General features: G+C 42.3%; 1 protein-coding gene across 7 annotated transcripts in view; it reads right to left on the reverse strand.

Moving 5' to 3' along the window:
• DNAH11 (dynein axonemal heavy chain 11) overlaps window positions 1–23,833 on the reverse strand; it is a 280,729-nt gene that overhangs the window by 5,995 nt on the left and 250,901 nt on the right. For 6 of the 7 annotated variants that reach the window (XM_074367353.1, XM_074367350.1, XM_074367352.1 and 3 more), the window contains 8 exons: window positions 22,978–23,126; window positions 21,380–21,507; window positions 17,083–17,310; window positions 12,073–12,264; window positions 9,257–9,376; window positions 3,134–3,376; window positions 1,734–1,916; window positions 1,540–1,655 (listed from right to left, as the gene is read on the reverse strand). In XM_074367353.1, the coding sequence (XP_074223454.1) occupies window positions 1,540–1,655; window positions 1,734–1,916; window positions 3,134–3,376; window positions 9,257–9,376; window positions 12,073–12,264; window positions 17,083–17,310; window positions 21,380–21,507; window positions 22,978–23,126 (1,359 nt within the window). Of the gene's footprint in view, window positions 1–1,539; window positions 1,656–1,733; window positions 1,917–1,948; window positions 2,650–3,133; window positions 3,377–9,256; window positions 9,377–12,072; window positions 12,265–17,082; window positions 17,311–21,379; window positions 21,508–22,977; window positions 23,127–23,833 lie in introns of those variants that run through there. The other variant, XM_074367354.1, reaches the window with a different exon arrangement.

Below are 23,833 nucleotides of genomic sequence, written 5' to 3' on the forward strand. Positions count from 1 at the left end.
AAATGTCCATCAGTAGATGACTGGATAAAGAAGCTGTGGTATATTTATACAATGGGATACTACTCAGCCATAAAAAAGAATAAAATAATGCCATTTGCTGCAACATGGATGGACCTAAAGATCGTCATTCTAAGTGAAGCCAGAAAGAAAAATACCATATGATAACAGAAACAGACTTGCAGACATAGTAAACAATCTTATGGTTACTGGGGAAAGAGGGTGGGAAGGGATAAATACGGGAGTTTGAGATTTACAAATGTTAGCCACTATATATAAAAACAGACTTTAAAAGTTTCTGTTGTATAGTACAGGGAACTATGTTCAATATCTTGTAATAACCTTTAATGAAAAAAAATATGAAAGTGAAAAAAAAAAAAGTTGAACTACAATTCCAGACCAAATGGAGGTCAAATGTCTAAAGGCAAAAGTGCTAACCTTATTTACTTGGGGTTCGAAAAATCCAAAGTATTCTTGCTACAATGTAAAGAGTCCCCACTAAAACAGTAGGAACTGTACACGGATAAACATGGGATAAAGAAAACTACTAAACCGACAGAAGGCAGAAAAGGTTGGAAAAGAAGCTAGGAAAGATATAGAAATTAGGAAGTAAAAATAAGATGGTGGAATAAATTTAAAGTTACCATTATTATAAAACTTAACAGTAAATATAAACCCTTTATTTTTTATTGGAAATACAAAATCTGATTTTAGATATTCATAGCATTAACCGAAACCTAGCGAGAGGCTTTGCTCACTTCCCTGCTGCAGTGACTTGCCGCCGTTTGTGGTGTTTGCACGTCCCACACGGCAAACACCTGGGTGCCCGGGAGACAGCTCCAGCGTACAGTCATTTGGAATTCTAATGGGACCTTCTAGTTTAAGGATCAGAGTTGCATTCTGGTACATGGAAGTGAGGATAAAGAATCTCCACACAGAAAAGCCAAGAATAAAGAGAACCTTGGGAAACTTTCTGTATTGACTACCAAGGCCGATTGTGGTTGGAGGCAACACCAGCCCTCGGGGAGCTGTGAACTTCCGTCCCCGGCTTTGCGGCACATCTCTGTAATCATACCACACGTTGAAGGCAGTCTGATCTACAGTATACCATTTTAAAAATTTACCATGAAATAGCATTAGTTATCACTGGCTTTGAAAATAAGGGTATAAGATGGCGCGAGGGTTAACTCAAGGTGCCTTCCACAGCCATTTAAATCATAGCAGCTCAATGAGGGAATTTCATTATCTACATTTTTCAGATGATAAACTGAAACAGAGAGTTCAGGTATTTTGTCCAGGTTCAGAGAGCTAGTAAGTGGGAAGGAGAATTCGAATCTTTTTCTGACCCTGACTTTAAATTGAGTTTTGTCTTTGAAGCAACACACCAAGGAAACTTAAGGGAAACTGGTGGTAGTTTGCACAGTTCTGCCTGAATACGATCACAAAGCACAGTTTTCATAGCTTTTATGAGGCACAATTTAGAACACTAAACCAGCAACCAAAGCACACAAAGGCCAGCAGGAGCAGGCAGGGGCGGCTTACCACTGGGCCAGGCCGTAAGTAGATGGATAAGCCAGTTTGCTCCAAGCGTCTGGTACTGCATCACAACTCAGCGCAGACTGCTGCGCTTCCAGGTCGGGAGATAACGTCAGCTCCCCCTTGCGTGGAGAAGAAGGCCACATGGTGAACCTCTTTCAGTGTGGGGAAGGCTGCTCCAGTCCCACCCCTAAACTTACCTTCAGTCCAAGGTCTAATTGTTGAAGTGACACACGGATTTCCCGCAGGAGAATATTCATCCTCTCACATTCTTGGAAGCAAACAAGAACATAGGGGCCTCGATTTGGATTTTTTTGCATTATCTCTGCCATGTTGAACTCTTCAGGAAGTTTCTCCAAAATGTCATCCAAGACATTCTTAACCTTAAATCATTAACAAAGATTTAGCTCTTTATTTCATTTTTGGTCATAGTGACTGTATAATCCTTTTTTTTTAAGTCCAAGAATATAAGCATACAACTCCCAAAGATGCTTGCTAATAATGCATTTTAAATTAATGAGAAACAAGATTTTAATCTAAAAGAAAAAAAAAGTACTTGATGCCCCCTTCTCATCCCCATCATTCTATAGCAATAAATACCTTCAAAAGAAGAATAATGCCAATATCTCAAGAAAATGTGGAAAGAGATACTCTAACAAAATTACAGCCAAAAACACAGAGTGAAAGGCAAGCCACATATCTGGAGAAGATACCTGCAATACATCTATCTAGCAAAGGACACACATCTAGAATAAAGAGTTCTTCCAAATCAGTAAGAAAAAGACTGACAAGTCAATTAGAAATTGGGCGAGCAACTGGAACAGGTACTTCACATGAAAGTATATCCACATGGCCATGAGCATATGAAAAAGTGCTCAATATTCTTCTTTAACTGAGGAATACAGAGTTAAAACCACAATGAAGTATCATTGCCCCTAAGAAGATGTAAGGAGCAAGAGCAAGTGGGACTCACACTGCTGGGGGAGGTACAGCCACTTTGGACAGACTGTTGGGGAGCATCTACTAGAGCCGAACACTGAACTCTGACCTCGCAATTCCACTTCGGGGTGTAGAAGGATGAGTACTATGAGCAGATGCCTTTGGGAGTTACCTTTGCTGACAGAAGACAAGAATATTCATGGCTGGGATATTCATAACAGTGAAAAGCTAGGAACAACCCCAACATCCATCCCCCACAGAAAGAATACAAAAAGAATTTTATCTTCATATAATAAACTAACTACACAAAAATGAACCAGTGGTCCATGCAATCACATGAATGAATCCCACAAATGTAACGTGGAGCAAAAGAAGTCAAACATAAATTAGGACATACTGTACGACTGCATGTATTTGAAGTTCAAATACAGGGAAAGCTAATCTACAATGACAGAAGTACAGAGAGTAGTTATCTTTGGCCTGGGGTGGAGAGAGTCTTGATCAGTAAGGGGCATGAGTACCCTTCAGGGATGCTGGAAATGTTCTGTATTTTGATGTGGATGGTGGTTATATGTGGTAAAATTCACTGAGTTGTGCACTCAAGATTAGGGCATGCCACTGTAGACGCAATATACTTCAGTAGAAAAGAAAGACCCTCTACCTTGTCTTCTATGGATTGCCCCAGCTCCTCACTGCTGAGTGCATTCCTGGGCTGCATCTCCAGCAAAGTTCTGAAGAGAGCATTGGACGTCACCGTCAGGAATTCTATTTCAGCATTGGGGTGGAGGCCGTACAGTGCTGGGCTTTCTGGAGGAAGCATCTCTTCTATGTACTGGTGGTAGCCTGAATAATCCAGATTCGGCGGGGCTGCAAATCCTGGTGCCAGCATCAGTTCATCTTCGATCTTCCACCACAAAGGAAAAGTCAGTTATTCCAGATCTAAGTGGACATCAATCTTCACTTCCTCAGTATAATCTCAGATTTTTTTCCTGATTGTTCTTTAGTTGCCAGGGGACTATTACACCTCTGTTTTAATTTCCCCAGCCTCTCGGGCTGTAAATTCTGTCTAACTGTTCTTAAGTGTGCAGGGGAAGCTATTTTTAAAAACTGCCACCTAGTGTAGCTATTTTATGCCAAGACTTTTAAAATCATTTTCTGAAAATGGGGTTTATCTCTACAATTCTTCCTGTTATGCCATCTGGTCCCCTCATGATCACCTGGAGGCAAAGTAAACATTCATTCACTCATTCAATAATAGGTAGTGATCACCTAGTATTCTCCAATAAGTCTTGGAAGTGATTCATATAAACTTGTTCTTAAGGAACTCACAGTCTAATGGGGACAAAATGCGTGCGATTTTCTATACAATCATGTCATCTTGGAGTAATGGCAATTTGTTCCTTCTGAAACCTGCAATCCCAGATTGCCTAGAGAGCCTGTGTCCTTACGGATGTTGCCCAGCTGTTCTCCACCAATTCCAAAAGGCATTTTAAATATTTGGCGCATCACTTCTATTTTTATTTTATACCAGGATTATCAAATTACCCAGTCCTTCATACAGCCAGAAACAGAGCCCTTGACCCAGTAAATATGAGAATAGGCAATGCAGACTGTCTCACCACCGGTATCCATTAGCTTGCTTTGTTTTACTCATTTATTCACATTTTCTATCATTTCATATTTATATAATCAAAATAATCAAAATTTAAATTTCACCTGACTCAGCGTGATCACAACAAAACTGTGAAGGAGATTTAAACTCACCATGATTAGATAAACATAGTAGCCAGAGTAAAAATACAGGCACAAAATATGTGTACTAAAACCGAAAGTTAGACTAAATATATCCAAGCTGCACATTGTCCTCTACAAACAAGGACTTGGTCTTCCCTGTTAGTGCTCAAAGAAATTTTAAGAGCCACAGTTAAATTAATTTTCAATACAGCCAAAAGTTAAACAGTTTCAAGCAAAGAAAGTAGCCAAACAGTGGAACCAGCTGGAACTTTCAAAATGCCACAGGGAAAGGGCATTTGTTTGAGTGCATATTCATATAATGCTGGTGGGAGTGTATATGGTCCAGGCTTTCTGGAAAGACAGTGAGGCAGTCTGTTTACAAATATGCAGAGTGCCTTCTGTATGCTGGCAGTGAGCGAAGCAAAGGAAACCATTGCAAAGTCAAAGGGAAAGGCTTAGGTTTATAGCCAGAAAGATCTGGTTCAGTTCCCACCCCTGAATGATTTGGTGGCCTTAAAAAATAACAGTTTATCTGAGTTTCAGTCTCATTAAAATGAGGCTTGTAATAACAATCTAATGATGGTGGCTGTGGGAATTTAGAGACAAAGTATGCAAATAGCTAGGCACATCGCAGACTTACAGAGGTTAGTTTGGTCTTTCCTGTGCCCTATGAGCAGACATGACTATTTCAAGTATGCTCTGACTTTCTGGAAGGCAAAACAAAACCTGAGAATATCCTGTCAAATTCCTATGATGTCAAACAAGTGACACTTGATAAGCAAGGCTTGGTTCACACAAAGACGTGTGTTCTCCTTAAAGAAAACTGTGAAGAGGTCAATACACTCAAGGAGCTCCTGGAATCCTGACTCTGAATCCAGGCCTCCTCCCATCTCACTCAAGGGCTTTTATGAAAAGCTGCTTCCTGCTGATGGGGCCTAACTCTCTGCACAGTGGAGTCCTGTCTTGCTTTCAGGGGAGGGCTGTTTGAGAAGGTTGTTGTTATACCTCAAAGAATCATTCATGGTTCTACACAGACACGTCTCCAAGCAAGACACACAAATGGCCATTAAGCACAGGAAAAGATGCTCTGCATCATTAGTCTCCAGAGAAATGCAAAACAAAAGTACAGTGTGATAGCACTTCACACGCACCAGGATGGCTGTAATCAAACATGGACAAGAGGAGTGCTGGGGAGGAGGCGGAGAGAATGGAGCCCTTATACATTGCTGGTGAGAATATAAAATGGTGCAGACACTTAAGAAAACATTAAACATAAGAGTTACCACATGATCTAATAACTTCATTTCTATGTATAGACCCCCTAAAAGTTGAAATGTCTGTGCAAACACATACATGAATATTCATAGCACCATTATTCATAATAGCCAAAAGTGGAGACAACCCCAATATCCATCAACTGATGGAGAGAGAAACAAAATGGAATTAATCCATACAATGGGATATTATTTGACCCTTAAAAAGAACGAAGTGCTGATACAGGCTATAACTTGGATGAACCTTGAAAACATGGTAAGTGAAGTCAGACACAAAAGGTGAGATATCATCTGATTCCATTTACATAAAATGTCCAAAACAGGCAAATCTATAAAGACAGAAAGTAGATTAGTGGAATGGGGGATGCTGAGGAGGAAAGACGGTGAGTGACTGCTAATGGGTACCAGGTTTCTTTCGGAGGTGATGGAAGATGATCTAAAACAGATTGTGGTGATGGTTGCACAACTGTGAATATGCTGAAAACCTTTGGATTGTCCAACTGAAGTTGGTAAATTTTACGGGATGTGCATTCTGTCTCAATAATGATATTTTTAAGGAAAGAATCAATGGAATCATGCTTATGAACCTCCACATCATGAAAAAATCATCAAGAATTTAAGTCATCTTTGCAGACATCAGAGCCAGGCACATTGCCAGGCACAACCGTTAGAAATTGGGAACGCGAGTCCTGCCGTTCCGTTGACTCCATCGGATTGTTGGCCTTTTTACATTCTCCCTCCTGTTACTTAATAAAAGACTCGCCTCCTCCACTGCCTCTCCAAGTAGTCACTTGGTTATGATAAGAAGCTCCCAGTTCACTATGAGTCTAAACAAGTGCATATGCCCTTGGCTTTTTTGATTAAAACATGCCACGGCCCCAAAGTGCTGTGAGGGATTTTCAGAAATTACTCAAGGGGGAATCACGTTATCATGGTGTTGTTAGAGCTAAAGGGTACCTTAGTGACTTTCTAGGCAACACCTTCATTTTACCAGTGAATAAACTGCGGCATGGCAAGGTCCAGCACAAAGCTGGACAGCAAGGTAACAACAGAACCAGAACTGTTACTCCTGGACCGTCAGGTCTCCTGGACCGTCCAGTGTTATTCCTGGTGCCACCACCATGCACGGTAGAGATGGGGGTCCATGTTTCAGTGACCTGTGCCCAGTTACTACCAACCGATCAGCACCCAGCCAGTGTGCTGCAGAGAATTTGGGCTCTGCCTGTGAGTTCAAACCGTGGTTAGCTACTTACACAACTGTCTGACCTCTCTAAATCTAGGTTTCTTTCGTGATGACCTGGGATAATAATACCTCCTTTGCAGGACTGCAGTGAGAATAATACACTGCATAGGACAGACCCCTGACACAGAGAAGGTAGTTAATGAACGGTTTCCACTGTTATAACCACAGATTACAGTGCAGTCAAGAATAAAATACATACTATGAAAACTTATACTTCATAATAATAAAAATATCTCCCATTTATTAAGCATTTTGTTCTAATATTATACCAATGTTTAAACCGGACAATGAACCCACAAGTTGGGCCATTCTTGTTCTGTAGATGATGAAGCAGAGACTTAGGTCCAGTGATGTATCTAAAACTGCACAGCAAACACAAGGAAGAACTGAATTTCAACCTGAGTTTTTTGTCTTGTCTTGTTTCATTTCAAAGCCCAACTTGTTCACTGTCTATAACACCAAAATAGTTTTAACATGACAACTTTCAGGCGACCCGATACCCTATTTTCCAAAAGTAATTTACTGTATTACTTGTTCAGCACCCTAAGTGCCCCCTCATTTATCCAACAAGAAACTCACCCAGCCTCTTAATAGGACAAAGTCACTGAAAGCATTGTGACCAGCAGAACCTGAAATCCCACACAAGTAATGCGTTGCTTTTTGATCACGTGCCAGTGCAACCAAAGAAACTAACTGCCAGATCGGTTAACCGACATAAGAACTGGCAAAAAGACATCCTGCAGATGCTGACGTATTAGATTAAGTTCCTAATAACATAAGCCACAGGAGCAGAAAACATCTGTATGAGAACAAAACAACTGGGGTTTTGCAGCCTCTGCCACCCAGTCAGTCAGTGCTCTAACCTCTGTGAGTTGAAAAAGGAGCGCTGTCTGGTGAGGATGCAGGACTGCAAATGAGCATCTCCATCCCGAAAACCTCACCAGGTTCCTCTGCATGGAAGGGCGGGTACCTGATTTCTAAAGGGCTAACACACACACCAGTGATGCCCCTGGGTTGCATCATCTATGTTTATTTTACAATTATGTGAATGAGAGTTCAGGCTTGTGAAGGTTAATGAACTGCTTTGTTTGGTAACAGTAATTCGCTCCTTCTCTCCAGGGCAGAGACAGAGAGGCAACAGCAGAGTGACCTTCTGGCTCTGCCCCTTGACCTCCACCATCTTTCGAAGAAATCAGCCTTTGTAAAGGTGGCGCATTGGACACTGTTTATCTTTCCTGTCTCCATGGTAACCTGCTCCCAGACCTCTTCTGAGGAGTGACTTCCAATTGTGTTAAATTGAAAGTGCCTTTCTGACCTGTGAAACCCTGCTCATTAGAACTAAGGAAAGACCAGGAGACTCATAATCAAAAGAAATAAATAATAATCATATGGCAGGAAAGTATTTTTTTTCCTGCATCATCTCCAAATCATTTAACATTATTTAAAAGTATCAGAAATTAATGTCCCCAATTTTCTATATGAGACTACAATACACCACATTTTTCAATACATATATTATACTGCTTCTCAAAATGGACTCAAGGAAGGTGACTGAAACTATGTAACGCTTTTATGAGATGACGTTCTCAAGAAATTATGAACAGGCAGTTGCTCAAAATATTTTTAAAAATACATAGCACTGTTCTAAACACAGTGAGTGTCTGGTCCAAGTGGGAGCAGAGATGGTATGGTAGAGGGTTTCCAAGAAATAATCAGGCAATGGCCATGAATCTGGAGACCTTAAGAGAGAGCATGAGAAAAGTATGCCACCACTTTCAGCGGCTTTGGTGTGGAAAACAAGGACTGAGCACTTTTTCCAGAAAACACAGTCCCAGTCACAAACCACGTGGGTGTTTGGTCTACACAGACAAAGGGCTGGTAGGATGAGAAATGGGGAAAGGGTATCTGGTGTCTTTAAACTCCCATACAGGAGGCTCCGCCCCTTTCTCACAGAAGGAAGAACTGCATTCTCATGTCAGTACATTTCCTGGAGCACACAGTTAGGGGTTGGTGATCACAGTTTAGAATATTCCATGGCTTCTGTGACAGCAGAAAAAACTACAGATTTCACTTATTTCAGAACCCCTGCACTGAAATCAATACACCTATCTTCTGGCTGGAGCTCCTGCCCGTGATAACTGAGTGACGTGGGGTAAATCACCGTGCCTCAGTCTTTTTGTCTATAAAATGGGGTGACAATGTCAGTTCTGCATACCTCACAGGGTTACCCCAAAGATCCAGTGAGTCCGGGCATGTGGCAGTACTTCCTGTGAACTCACTCTAACATGCCCAGAAGTCAGCTGGGTCGGATGGGGCGGGGGGTCTGGTTAAAATACAGATTGATTCTATGGGTCTGATGTGGGGCCTGAGACCCTGCATTTCTAACAAATACCCAAACTCCTTTGAGTCTGGGCCAGAATATATTCACAAAAGGCCAAGAATCCTCCATAACATTCAAGATTTACAGAGTGAAATTGATTTAAAAAATCCTGTGTTTTTGCTCCTCTGGGAAATGATTTAAAAAACAACTTACCAAAGAGGGATTCATGAATTCTTCTAAGTACGCCCGGCACAGTTTACGGTCCCAGTCATCTGTGATGTGGCCCCCATACATGATCTCACCAAAGAGATAACGGAGGGCTTCCCACGGGACCTGGGGGAAATCACACCAACGTTCACTTCCAGGTCCAGGGCATCTGCCTCAGCGCGTTCAAGCAGCAGCAAGTGCCTCCCTGCAAGCCCCTCCCACACAATTCTTCCCCAACCCCCTGCCAACAGGAGCATTTAAAAGAGGTTCCCTGAAACTGTCTGGGCTTCTGCATTGAGTTTCATGAGAGAATTCTTTTCAATGTGTTCTAATGCATTCGGTGAAAATTCATTAACACTGAGCTTTTAATGCAGGGTTTAAAGCAAACTGAGTTATTCCTAGAACATGTTATGCATTAAAGTTTACACCTTCAAAACCTTACCTAAAAATTGCAAGACGGTGTTGTTTCACAGGGCCTTTGAGGGATAACATATATTTATGATGTGATTTATATAAGGTTTTATGCTGTGACTCAGGGTTAAAAAAAAATGGAAGACCCATACAATTTGAATGTGGGGTGTATTTAGAATCCCATCACCTCCAAAGGTCTGGGCAAACCAATCCGTTCACCATGGATGGACTTGAGGGCTCAGTTGATGCCACGACTGCGACATGACGGCTCTGAGAGCTGTAACGAATGACTGGACCAAGTTTTATTCACGGAATCATGGTAGCTCCCCTTTATTTGGCTTTGCAGGGTTTGAAGCCCCTCTTCGCTACCCTTTAGCTTCCTCTGGGTTTGCAAAACATGCCAGTTTGTGATGGAGCCTTTCTAGACAGAAACCTTTACACCCTTGGGGGCAGTATATTGCCTCCCAGCAGTTCCAGTAAAAACTTAATTATAGCCTTCATTTGTTTCATGATGTGACAGAACAAGTCAAATTGCGTCTACCACTCCAATGTGCTTGCTCCAAGTTTATTTAAATTTGAATAAATGAGCCTCAACTATGTCTTTCTTTTAAGCCACTGTGATGTGAATGAAAAGTAAACGTGGCTACCCTGCGCCGAGCTCTCTCAGCCGCCCTAGGGACTACCTTCCACAGAGCAGAGACGGGTGGGAAACGGAGACCTCCTGATCTTATTTCTCTGCTTACCTTTAATTAATGCCTACTATGCTGATATATAGCTCCCTAGAGGTTTTAATCAGCTAGCGATCTAGTCTTCTCAATAACTGATTCTCTGCCCCTAAATCTTGCTCTGTGTTTTTTACATATACCTTCTTGAAAGGGGTACCTTGTACCACCACAGTATATGTCCATGTCAGCTTAATTCCCAAATCCTAGTAGCTTGTTTCGTGATGTGTGGTGAACAACTTGGGTTAAGACATCTGAGAGACAAGAGAGCATGTTTAAAACCTAAAGCTGTGCTGATCCTGGAACACCCATGGGAGAAGCAGCAGGACATAGCACGACTCAACTGGCCAACTGGTGTGGCCAAGCCTCGGGATGTGAGTGGGACTGAACAGAGTCAACTCTTCTCTTGTGACCCCTCCATGCCAACCTCAACTGTGTACACAATCTGGCTGAAATAGGACACTATTCCTGGGCTCAGCTCCCTGGGACAGTAATGAAGGACCTGAGTAAAAGTACTGTGGTCTATTTCATTTGCTACCCAGAACTACCCAGACCTAATAATCAGTTTTACCTGCAACACTTTAAACAGAATGTGCTAAGAGCAACACAAAATATTATGTATTAGAACGCTCAAAACATGCTCAAAGTGAATTTCATAAATTTCAAAAATCCTAGATCTGGAATGGTGAGCATCACATGAAAGCCATTTATTTTGGATACAACTTACTCAAAATATGTTCATTAGGAGAACACATTCATATTATGTTATTCTAATCTCAGTCAAATCATCTTCAAAGCTTGATAAAACTCTGATAACAAAAACCGTAACAATGGTTACCAAAAGAAGAAAAAAAATAACCATTTATACATAGAAACATGGATGAATTGTTTTATAGACCCTTTCAAGAAAGTGTGGCCCAAAGCACAACACCTGGTTGGCTCTGACAAATATATCTCAATTTTAACAGATTTCACTTCATGGAAAAAAGTTCCCTTTCTGAGGACTGAGCCAGAAAATCCTAACAAATGGTTTGTACTTTCTGAAATCTAATCACTGAGTTCCTAAGAGCTTACACAAATGTTCTTGATGGAGCACTCCCACTCCCATCTGTAGAACACATTTCATCCACGAAATAAAATCATTCATCTACCTTTAACTTCGAATCAAGGGGAACATTGCTGAGAAAGTCACAACAAGGTGGCATCCTTAATACATAATAATGACATATGCAGGAAATGCACCATTATTTATACATGTGACGTGCTGTAAATTGCTTCCATCATCAGAACTAATTGTAGTGATTATTAATGCAGTGTTATGAACTGTCAGAATTGCTGTATGTAATTACATTTGTGCAAATGCTTCATTACCTGCCTAATGAATCTGGCATATATGCACATGTAAACCACTGTTTTCGTTAACATAATGAAGGACATTTTTTTTTTTTTTTTTTTTTTTGCACTAAGCTGCTGATGTAGAACTGGTCTGACCTATCTTATAAAGTTCGAGCATCCACTGCTGGCAAACCTTTGATCTGGTTTATTTTCACACTTGGCAGAAGATGCATATAAGTGTCAGCTCTTTTAATAATCACTTCTAAGGAGAAATGATGGTCCGTTTTGATAGTGCCCAAGGCTGGCAGATGCGGTACCCTCCTGAGAAGAGGTCACCTGACCACTGGCACTTACGTGGGGGCTTGCCTCTAGGTAGTTGTAGAGGATGCTGGCACAGATAGTGAGGTCTCCGGGACTGAAGGGGTAGCTGCGGCTCCAGCCCTGGGGGCCGAACCTCAGTCTCCCAGCAACGCAGGCATGGAAGTAGCACAGAGAAAAGAGGATGCTTTTAAACTCCTGCTCCTTGGAGCACACTTCAAGTGTATCCTGGTAGGAAAGAAAAAAAAAGTCTGATTAGCTGCCTGTATGCTTTCCGAGGGCAAGGGTCTGAGTTTTCAATAATCTTGCAGCAGACTCTGAGGGAGATCTAGGACCCAGGGAACAGGCAGTTTGAGGCTATGAGAGCGCAGTAGGAGACTTGGCGGCATTCGCCCGTCTGTGGATTTAAGAGGAATGCTTTTCTTCTGCTTCAATTCTTCTGCTGACTGTTTCACTAGAAAATGAGACAATTCATTTCAACCAGGGCTAATACTGCTTGAGATCATTTTCCTCTGCAAAAGTTTTATTGTCCAACCTTTATGACAAAAGGACATCGTCTTGGTGTCACAACGGTAGCAGAGTACAAGTTCACTCCAGCTTTCCATTCCTCCTGGTTCCGTAGTAACACGGATTATCTGGACACCTGGCCGCTCATCGGAGAACAATTTCCCTGCCTCTCTTGAAGCCAGATATGTGCCATGTGACCAAGTTTTTGCCAACAGACTTTGAGCAGAAGTGATGTGTGCAACTTCCACTTCATTCACTTTAAAGGAAACTGCTCGCCCTGGTTGTCATTCTCTTCCCTTTCCGGTGGCCTAGAAGTGAGGATGACTGGACGACTATGGAAGCCATGGGTTAGGTCTGGTGGAGACACCCACCAGCTTGGGTGTGTGGCTGACATGGAACAGAGCTGCCAATTATGTGTGAGAGCAATGATCTTGTGTAAATCACACTAATTTTGTACTAGACCTTAACTGAGATAATCACCATGACAAGTGGCTTTCTTCCAATAAATTGAAAATAAAATTCATTGCTGGGATGACAGAATAACACACAGACAATTGGAAAACATATGACCTGGAGAGTACCTCCGTAAGATTTTTTTTGAAAATGCAGAGGGAAGCCTGACATGCTGCATGGATATAGTTATATGGCTCCAAAACCCATAAAATTTACAGGTGAAAAACAGCCACCTATGGCTTAAAGGTAGAACTTCCCCCATTCTCAGATCTGGTAGTTCTGTGAGTCCAACAAGGAAACGTTGAGGACTACTCTGTTAGCTGAGGTTGAGCAACAGAATAAGATGAGGCCAAATTCCTGCCTTGTCCTTTAAAATGGTCAAATTACATCGAGTCTACATTTAAGAGGATCTGACGGTGTGGGCCATCTACAAAGTACATTTAGCATGTTTTCAGGGATAGGAGTTCGGATCTGGCCTAGGAGCATTTCAGTAAAAGTCAAAACCGAGCCCAGATTTGTTCTCTTGGTCCAGGACCACAAAAGCTTTGGAGTTTCTTTTTGTATCGCTATCATCAGAATCCAGGGTTACCACCAAATATCGTTCTGGAATCAACCAGGCTGCACAGAGTACAGACCCAACTCAGTCACTAGGTTATTCTAAATGACGCAGCCATTTCTATGTAATTTATAGGGCTTGAAAATATATGATCATTGCTAATAACTTTTCCACAACTAAACATCAAATAAAAGGCAAGCGTGTGAAAGAAGAAAGGGGAAACCATAATAATTGGAATTAATCTTGAAGAATATAAAACTACATTGCTTTTAAATGTAAGAAATGTCTAGGAGACCAAATTCAACTGTTGAAATTTTACTTAAGAATAACAATCTAACAAGTTACCTAGTACCTCCCTGAATTACACACAGAACACAGAAAACCCAAGGTACTACATACAGTAAGTACATTAATTCCATCTATATTTCATATAACTGGCCTGGTTGTAGCCTCAGTGCTACCAAAAAATCACAAGTCAATGCCCATTTCATTATGCTCTGATAATATAAATGACACTGGAAGGAAATATGAGTCAGGCTTTCCTAAGTAAAAGTATGAGTCTAAGTAATGTTCCACGTTCCAAGTCAAGTAGTTTTACAAAGCAAGTGATAAACAAATTAGTATCAGAAAATACACAAACAGCACTGGGAGGAGAGAAGAGGCATCCACACACACACACGCCAATTCTACATGCACATTACAATTATTTGTTTCTGCTGCGAATCTTACAGGAAAAGAAATTGACATCCTTCCTTCAAAAATCTTATTATCTGAGGATGAGAGGAACCCAAACATTTATGACATCTTCTTCAAGAGGAAATGCTACTAAGCTGAAAGAGGGGTAGTAGGCAGCTTCCTACAAGAAATGGTTCTTTACATGTTAGTCACTTAATGGCCTTATTTACTTAAATATTCCAGAATGCTCAGGGTAATGAAGGACCAATCTTAAGTGACATTTGTTCATTATGAAAACACATGGCAACATTTGGTGATCAGTTCTGATCTGAGGGGAGGATTAAAAATCCAGACTTCATTTGATTTGAAAATTAATAGAAAACAAAATCACCCAAATGGAACAGTTAGCGTGTCTAGATTCCGGGGGTGCTATTCTTATCGGAGAAGAGCGCCAGGTCAACAAGAGTGACGGGGACTCACTTACCTAACCCACATGAGAACCAAGGTAGATGGCATTCATCACCCTCCGTCCATGCCACAGTTTTCAGCAAGATAGGGCCATGGCAGCACCACAGAACACTCAGGATGACAGGAGGAGACTTGGGGAGGCAGGAGGTCTGTGTTGGAGACCACTCACTGCCTGCCCTAACAAGCCTTCCTGCTGACTTCTAGCTGGGCATACCCTGCCCAAGATAAATTCACTTTTCTCAGACTCTCTTGCAACTAGGTAGTGCAATGCGACTGAGTCTGACCCATGAGTTGAAAGGAGAGGTTTGGTGTATTAACTCGTAGAAAGCATCTTTAAAAGAAAGGAAACATGCTCCCTCTGTCATCTTTGTTCCTTCTTCCACCTACTGTCTGGAGCACAGATGTGAGGGCTCCAATGCTCACTGCCACCTGGGACCATGGCAAACCCACCCTAGAAATGGTGAACTTTAAGAAAACCAGGTTGCTGACAACTTTGTAGGACACATACGAGCTCTGAATGACCTATCTCCTGAATTCTCAAGTGACAGAAACACTTTTTAACCCTTTTTAAGCCACTGTTGTTTCACACTTTTTCATAAGTAGCCAGTCATAATTCTGACATTAAAAGAGTGCTAAGAACCTATTCTGATAGCCAGGAAGCATAGGCTAAAACACTTGATTTATATAATCTGAATAAAAACCACATCTTTTTGACAAAATGACAGTTCAACATTCATAAAAGACTTAAAAAATTCTAGGTTTTCTTTATAATCTTTGGGAGGTTTTGTATAAAATAGGTTTGATGGGAAGTTTATTCGGTGAATCACATTGATTGTCTTCACTTTTGCTACTTATGATCAAATTTAGTCTTATTATTTCACAGGATCCTTTCCAGTAGATAAAAAAATATTTCCCCCTGAGGTTCATAAGAATTTTTCCAATGAATGTAAACTTCAGTTAATATAAGTGATTTTCCAAAGAGCAGTCAAAAGACCCGATACTGTCATAAATAAACTAGAACATGTTCTTAACTGGGGAAGGAGTTCACGCTGAGGCTTTGGGAGAGCTGTTCATCCTTATGACTGCATGCAACAAAATTTTTTTAGTATGCAGTACCCTGGGGAAAGTGTCCCACTTTTTATCAGATAATCAGAGGGGTTCTTACAAAAAAGGCTGAAGGACAATTGCGCTGGAGCCTGTTTGTTCATGAAATGCTCACTTCTCAGGAATAATGACAATTGTTCTGGGGATATGGACAAATCCTATTTAAATATGTCAAACTCCTCTTTTGTACTTAGGGAGAGAGTGCAAGAATGTTATAAATGGCCAAAAATTATAAATTGAGGAATGATAAAATATAGGCCCAACTTTTCACAGAAAAGGATATTTCAAATATGTAACAGATTCAACAGGAGTTTCTGAGTGACTTTTGATCATACAGTCTACTGTGTAAACAGGCTACAAATTATTTAATTAAGTGATTAACTGTATTCTTCAAAACTATACTCTTAGGTGGCCAATTATTATAATTCCCTCATAATGTTGGTTTAGGTATGGGCCCAGAAGGTACTAGAGAAATAGTTAAGCATGTGGATTAAAAAAAAAAGTTAAGCACGTGGACATGCTTCACAGAGAATAGCATTTCTAAAAGGAGGCTGAATATTTATCACCAAATCATATGGATTTCCTCCTTAGGGTTTATTCTACTTTTAATAAAAATGCTATTTACCAAGGATTTCCAAGAAATTAAAGGAATGGGATCTCAGAGAAACAGCAGTAGAGGAAACGGAGACTTGATTATGACACAGACAGACGTGGTGATTTGAAGAAGGGGACTAATGGTAACGAAGGTACCATTAATTTATGTACGTTTTAATTTACTTCTGTTTTATTTTGGAAGGAAGTGAAAATATAAAGGCAGTGTGGCTATAATCTGAAATGAAGGGCTTTAAATTTCCTAGGGTCAAAACCAGATCTACAACATGAACTATTACACTGAAACTCTTGCCAAGTCCTTACTGTCATCCCTCCCGCCCCAGCATCAACAAGAAAGACAGCGTTTCCTCTTTCTGCACTAAGAGCTGCTGGGCGGCCGTGCTTGCCTTCAATAAGCAGGTTCCTCAAAAAGGTACACAGTGGATTCTCTTTATACACGTGATTCTAGGGTGAAACATAAATATACTTCTAGTCATTGGAATAGGAAATGACAGGGGCAATCCTTTCAAGAGTAAAACACACACACACACACACGGACAGACGGACAGACGGACGTATGTCAAGATTTCACGTCATCCCTCTGCAGGAGATGCATCAGCAGATGATGGTCTCAAAGTCTTGTGAGAAGACCCGGACTTCAGTGTCAGACTAGGCTTCTTCTGCTTTCTTACCTGATCAAAGCTGCAGAGAGCAGCGTGCAAGTTGGCCAGCATTCCTGTGGGGGGCTCGTTGGTCATCTTGATGGCATTTTCCAGCAGTCCTTGAGGGATGACATGCTCATCGGGTGTAGGCGCAGACTCAGCGCTCATGAAGACCCTGTAATCTCTGTGGCTTCCTTGGCTGAATCTTTCAAGGAGTTTCTCCAAGGTTCCCAGCCACTTGGCTACCAAATGGACATTCTGAAAAATAGTATGGCCTAGAATTCCTGTGAAACTGAAGAATATTACTTAAATGACAGGATTACAACATTTTTCTATACATAAATGTGTTGAAAACTCAGAGAACGATGATTTAAATTTTCCTTTATTATCATATTAGGGAAACATTAAACCAAAAGAGAGGTGAATACTGAACACATGAAGTGCTCCAAATCACTACAGGCTGTCTCCGCAACCAAAATCTCCTTCCAACATGCTCACCCACTTCCAACACCTGCCAGTCACGCCCACGATGGAGTTTCTGATACTTTTCTCTGTTACAGTGCCAACTCAGTTACTGAGACTTACCTGGGTTAGTCTGGTCAATTATAAAAACAACAAGCTAGAAATGTGCCTGATCACCCACTTCATTGTTTCTGCTGGAAATCTCCTCCACTCAAACTCCTACCCGTAGTATATGACCTCAAAAGGATGTGAGGGATGAACGGCTGGCTGAAAAAGCAAGGAACCACTCTTTGTTAAGATGCTCTGCGTATTCCTAATGTGTTATTTTTCTTGAACCCTAGGGCCGTCAGAAATCACGAAAGAAACAAATGTCACCACCATCACTCTTCGGTTTTCAGTTTTCTAACTTAGAAACTTGCTCCTCTCATACCCACTGTGTTCAGCTTGGTAGTTGGTGCCGTGAGAGAAGTATTAAGGCCATGCCCTCTGGCTTTGGAGAAGTCCTCGATATAGTGACTGAAACCTCACCCCCAGGAATGTGTAATTATTTCCAACACAGGAAAACATTTGAGATTATACAGCTACAAAAAAATAGAGAATGAAGGCCAACAGGGAAGGGAATAGGAATGTAGACGTCTTTCTTTTTTGTAAGAGTTCTGTTGTAAAAAGAACTACGCCGATCCAGTTCACATTATTAGGTTTTTTTTTTTCCCTTGGCAAATGTTGAACAGTGGTAGGTGTCATGGGCTGAACTGTGTCCTCCACATCCATATGTTGAAATCCTAACCCTCAGTGCCACAGAATGTGACTTTGTTTGGAACAAGGTCTTTAAAGAGGAACATTAGGCCTAAATGCAGTCGCTGAAGTGGACCTTAACCCAACAGGACTAGTGTCCTTCAAAGAAGAAGAGATTAAGGGACACACGAGATACACACACCAGACCGTGTGAAGACACAGGGAGAAGACAGTCGTCTACGAGCCAAGGAAAGAGACCTAAGAAGAAACCAGCTCTGCTGGCCCCTGAGCTCAGACTTTCAGCCCCCAGAACTGGAAGGCACTCAGCTTCTGCTGCTTGCACTGCCCCGTCTGTGACCCTCTGGTGCGGCAGCCCTGGCCACTGTAGCTCCTCCCTCACACGCTGGCTACTGGACTACAAGGAGAGTGCTTCTCACACCTAACCGTGCACACACAAGCAAGCAGGAACAGAAGCAATAATAAAACCTGCTGGGCACGCTCAGATATCTTCTAATTCTCTGTCTCATGAACAACAGTATCTTACTTGAGAAGTTTCCTTGAAGCATATGTAAAAATATTCTAGGCAGTGACTTTAGGGTCAGGGAACAGAGAAACCTCCAAGTGAGCCACCACTGAACACAGCACATTTTGGAATCCAGCCTGGGAACCATTCTGGAGGATACTGGTTTTGGGGACTGGAGAGATTCTTTTGCCTATTTATCCAAGGGCAACAATATTTGTGCAACATTTTTAGCCAACCCACCTATCTTAAAAACTGCCCATTTTTCCCATGAAAAACGATTTTTTTAACCCATTATGTTAGTTCCCAAATCATCTGGTGTGCATCTGAGATAAAGACAGCTCCGGCCTGCTACCTTTGTAGTAGTTTTCTCTGGAGTGTGGGCTTTCGATAAAATGGTGGTAAAATATCCCTAGAGGGGCCACGTCTGCTCACAGTAATTGACCACTGTAGAGTTTGGTTAAGAACTCACTGACATGTGCATACATGTCATACGCCTACGCTGATCGCTGATATAAAACAACAGCAAATTCCCATTATGTGGTCTTCTCGTTCTCTGAAGTCCTGTTTCTCTTTTAACTGCCAATCAAAGGGATACTAGAAACCTCCAGAAACTGGGACAACCAAAAGCCTGGGATGGTCTCTCCTCTCCAATTATCCTACATGTGGAGAGGAAGAGTAAGTTACTGGCTCACCACTAAGAGTAAAAATCAAAGGTCTAGAATAGACACCCAAAAGCAGATCCCTCACAAAATAAGGTCTTCTGAGATTTTTTTTTTAGTGGTAAAACTTACAACTTGCATTTGGGGGGTGGGGGCCAACCAGTAGCTCAGCATAGATATAAAAATAGCAGAAACATTTTACTTTGAATACTGCATTCTCCTGAGGAGGACTGCACCCCTCCCAGTCTCCTGACAGCCTGAGCTGCTGGGTGCATACGAACTTGCTAAGTTTCTCTTTTGTGGGAAGAGCTCAGTGTCTGCCCAACTGTTGATGCAACAGTTGCTGTTTCTGAAAGAACAAACCCTCTACTGTTGCCTCTGACTCTGCGAGGCTCAGAAGGGGACACGCCATCCCACATCCCTTTACTGAAGTCTCATGTAAGCAGTAGTTTTTTCTCTCCCAGAAGGCTATATTCTTCTTGGACACTGGGCAGGTTCCTCGTGAACCCAGTTTTATTTTAAGCAGAAACACAACATTCATCAACCTTGAAAACTGGAGACACTAAGGAAGGCCAACGTCCTATCCGCATGAGGGTGGCAGCACGGGCCAGTGGAAAGAATGTCACTTGCTGCCAAACAGACTCTGCCACTTTCCCGCTGTGTGGCCTTGAGGCTCTCCAGACCACTCTGAGGCTCAGTTTTCTCATCTCTATAACGGGATAACAATACCTACCCTTGCAGCTTTGCTGTAATGATTAGAGACAAACTGCCTAGTAGATAGTCTGGCAAACAAATGAGAAACTTTGGGATCACTGTGCTGCAAATCAAACGGCCACTTCTGAGAGAGCTGGTGTGCCCTACTGTAGAAGGAGTCAGCTCGGCTCCTAGGTATCCCCTAAAGCTTGCTTGGGCGCCACTGGTTCCTGGGTTCTTGCTAGTGCAAACTAAAGAATGTTGCTCACCAACTGGCTCTATGAGAATGAAGTCATTCACCACTGCAGTTGCTGACCTTCAACACACCCTGAAAGGAGTTCAGGGCCGAGATCAAGAATGATTTGTTCTGTGCTCTGGGAAAATCTGGCAGAACAAGCTTTCAGATGGTTAGGTATTCTTACGACAAAATTTTATGAACCCAATTTCTTGCATCTTCTCATACCTAAAAAAGCACTTAAATTATTAATGGAGACATCTACTCCTCATGACTAGCAGCAACCTTCTACTGAGTGCTTGACTGCGTGTACCTGCTTCACCAAAATCACAGTTATACTGCCCTCCCCCATTGGAGCAGTTCCTCAGAGCTACGTGAGAGGCTGTCTCCCAGGCTATAGTCCTCAGTAAGCCCCAAATAAAACTGAACCCACAGCTTTCACATTGTGCATCCCCCCACCTCCCCCAGTGGACACTAGAATCTCCAGCCAAAGGAACCATCCTGGAGGACACTGGGTTGCAGAATCATAGACCTGTGTAATGTTCCCCTAGGAGGGGAAAAGGGACTATATACTCAACTCTTAATTTATAAGCAAGGGGAATGTTACACAACTAGCCAGGGGCACAATCAGAGTTACAGGAGACAGTGAGATAGGAAAAAACACTCTTGGAACTTTAAAGCAACACACAAATCAGAAATACCATGATGGCGGCACTGGTATTCTATACAAGCCTGTTTGTCCACAAGCACTAGATATCTGTAAGACAGGAGAATGATGGGGTTCCCTCTAATGTTTTACATTTTAAAGCATAATGGTTAGAAAATTCTTCAAAAGATGGTAGCCATCCTTGTCAGCAGAGCTTCTTGTCACCCTTGGAGGTGTCATGATGCTGGGAGAGCCCCCAGGACTTTGCAGATCACCAGGTGTTACGTGAAAGGATCATTTCCATTGGGCAGGGCAGCTCTGCACTGCCCATCCATGTTCACTTCCAGTGTTTTCCATGAAAACACAATACTCACCTGGAGTATGACCCAGTGTCCTCCTTTGGAAGCTTTCTCCAGTGCCATTTCTGCCACCATCTCTTGGCCTTGTCCTAGAGACACATTGTGGAATTTTCCCGAGTCACTTGTAAACCCAAGTCTTTTGCCTGTGGGAGGACACAACACAGTGAGAGGAAAAGTGAGTCACGGAGACGTGAGAAGAGTCTGGGACTGTGTGGTCCAATGTCCGTCTGTGGTTCCTGCTGCTACTCTTACCAAGGCTTTTGCCCCAGAATCACACCCCTACCCTTCCCTCAGATAGAAACCAGTTACTCTTATTTAAGTTTCAGGAGGAAGCTGCAAAGAGAAAAAAACAAGAACTTGTTAGAACTAACTAGGTCCCAGATGGTGGAAGATTTGACTTCCAGTGGATCTTGAGTGTCACTATACGCCCACTGTAGTACATTAGCATGGTAAGTGACACAGCCCCCAGAGCCATGGCAGTTGACAGTCACCATGACAACAACCAGAAAAGCTCATATGAGGACTGAAAAGGGGAGATGCATCAGTTCCAGGTTCAAACCACACTCCTGTTCTCAGATAACTTATGAATATTCCTACCCTCTTTCCAAATCCCTCCCTTTTACCTCCATCCTCCTATATGCTTGGTGTCTCTTCCCAAATTGGATTGAGAAGTTGACTTGCAATCTAGGTTCCCGTTTCTCCATTCTTTGGCCACTGAGTAAAGCTTGTGCTGTTCCAGTCTCAGCACTGGTTTCCTTATCAGCTGCACAAATCCGACTGGGAAAAAAACCTCCCTGGCCGAGACAAGGGGTCTCACCCGAGGCCAGGACCCAGGCGTGGGTCTGGTCAACAACTCGGTTACACTACCTTCTAGGTCACTTTCCCGAAGAATCCAAACTACACCTCTGGTGTTTCAACAAGCACCATTTCAAGCTCTCAACAGCTGCCTCCTTGTAAGCATTAGCAAAGCCTGTGGAAATCAGTTCCTCTGGTTTCATGGTAAGAAAGCTTTTGCCATTTTGACAGACAGCAGGCATTGTTGTTGAGCTTCATAAACTCTTGCAGGAGTAGCAAAGCATTGCCCTCATAAAAAGGAGCAACGTGTGGTAGATACCACATCCGCTTTTGACCGGATTGGCTCATTGGGGAAACGCAGGAGCCTCTCACCTTGTGAGGCTGTGCTTGAATCTAGCACAGTCAGGTCACAGCTCTATTAACCTGGAATTCTCCGTGCAGGCCGCAGGGAATACTAATCCAAAGCACAAAGCGACAGTGCCTGGCACAATCGAATAGACTTGCTCTAATGACCATTATTTACACACAGGGGGCACAAGATTACAAGAGCATGGAGAAAATTGCCCTCTGGCCCCATCTAGTCAAAAGGTAGAAAACAGTACAAAAGAAGCATGCATTATGCCAACCAGAGGAATGTTCCATTTAAGCATTTCTTCAGACTAGAGTGTTATTACATTTCCCATACACTCACTCTCCAACAAATGAGAAAGAAAGGAAAAGGAAAAACACTAAGATAACTGTGAACTGGAAGGAAGGTGGGGTTGGCATTGGGTGAGGGGGAGGGCTGCATGGCCGGCCTCAGCCTCCTGGCCACTCACCAAGGACCTCTAGGTCTTTAAGGGCATCTACCCCTGGAGACAGGATGAAGAACACTGGGGTGGCTGGGCTGCTTTCTTCAAATACTTTAGCCAAGTCCAGTCTGGTCCTTTCCACATACTTTGCACCCAGTTTTTCCTCCACAAAATTCCTGTGAAAAAAGAATAATGCCAAAGACATGTTCAGTGTCCTTGACCTTGAAAAGCAACACAACTTGAATCAGCTTACACCACAGGCACGGGAAGGAAGTAAACCATGCTTATGTTTTTTCTATGGGATGTTGTGTAAGAATGGCAATATGAATCCAGCTAGATTTATGCAGTAGAGTCAGTGAAATTCCTCCTTGCTATAGAAGCCTTGAAAATCAGAAGAATACATTCTATTTTGGGGGGCTACTGAGAACCCCCTCTGAGTACCATCAGCTGCCTGCACATGGCTTTGTATCCCCCAAATCCCCTGCCGCAGCGCCCATTACTTATTAACAGTTCATTAGATTTGCCACGGTGCAATTTTCCAGCCTGTTGGGCTTCTCATGAATATACAAATGCTTTTTGGGGTGTTTCTAACACAGGGAAGCTCAGTTAAGCAGGGATTATTTTCCAGCAGCATCAGATTTAGCAGAAAGCAAGTACTACTAAGCAGAATTAACTTGTAAAGGAGGGTGCGGCAGAGGCTTCTACAAAGGGAAAATTGGCGGAATTAGACAAAGCGAAGGAGAAAAAAAACCCCTGAGGCAAATGAATACTATTGAGAGAAGCAACGATAGGGAAGTAAGTTGAGAACTCTCTGGCTGGTGAATTCAAATTAGACCACGACTCCTGTGACTTAAACAGCATATTACCATTTAAAAGCCAAAAG

The sequence above is a fragment of the Camelus bactrianus genome, chromosome 7 (genome assembly GCF_048773025.1).
Source record: "Camelus bactrianus isolate YW-2024 breed Bactrian camel chromosome 7, ASM4877302v1, whole genome shotgun sequence".
In the NCBI taxonomy this organism is placed as follows: domain Eukaryota; kingdom Metazoa; phylum Chordata; class Mammalia; order Artiodactyla; family Camelidae; genus Camelus; species Camelus bactrianus.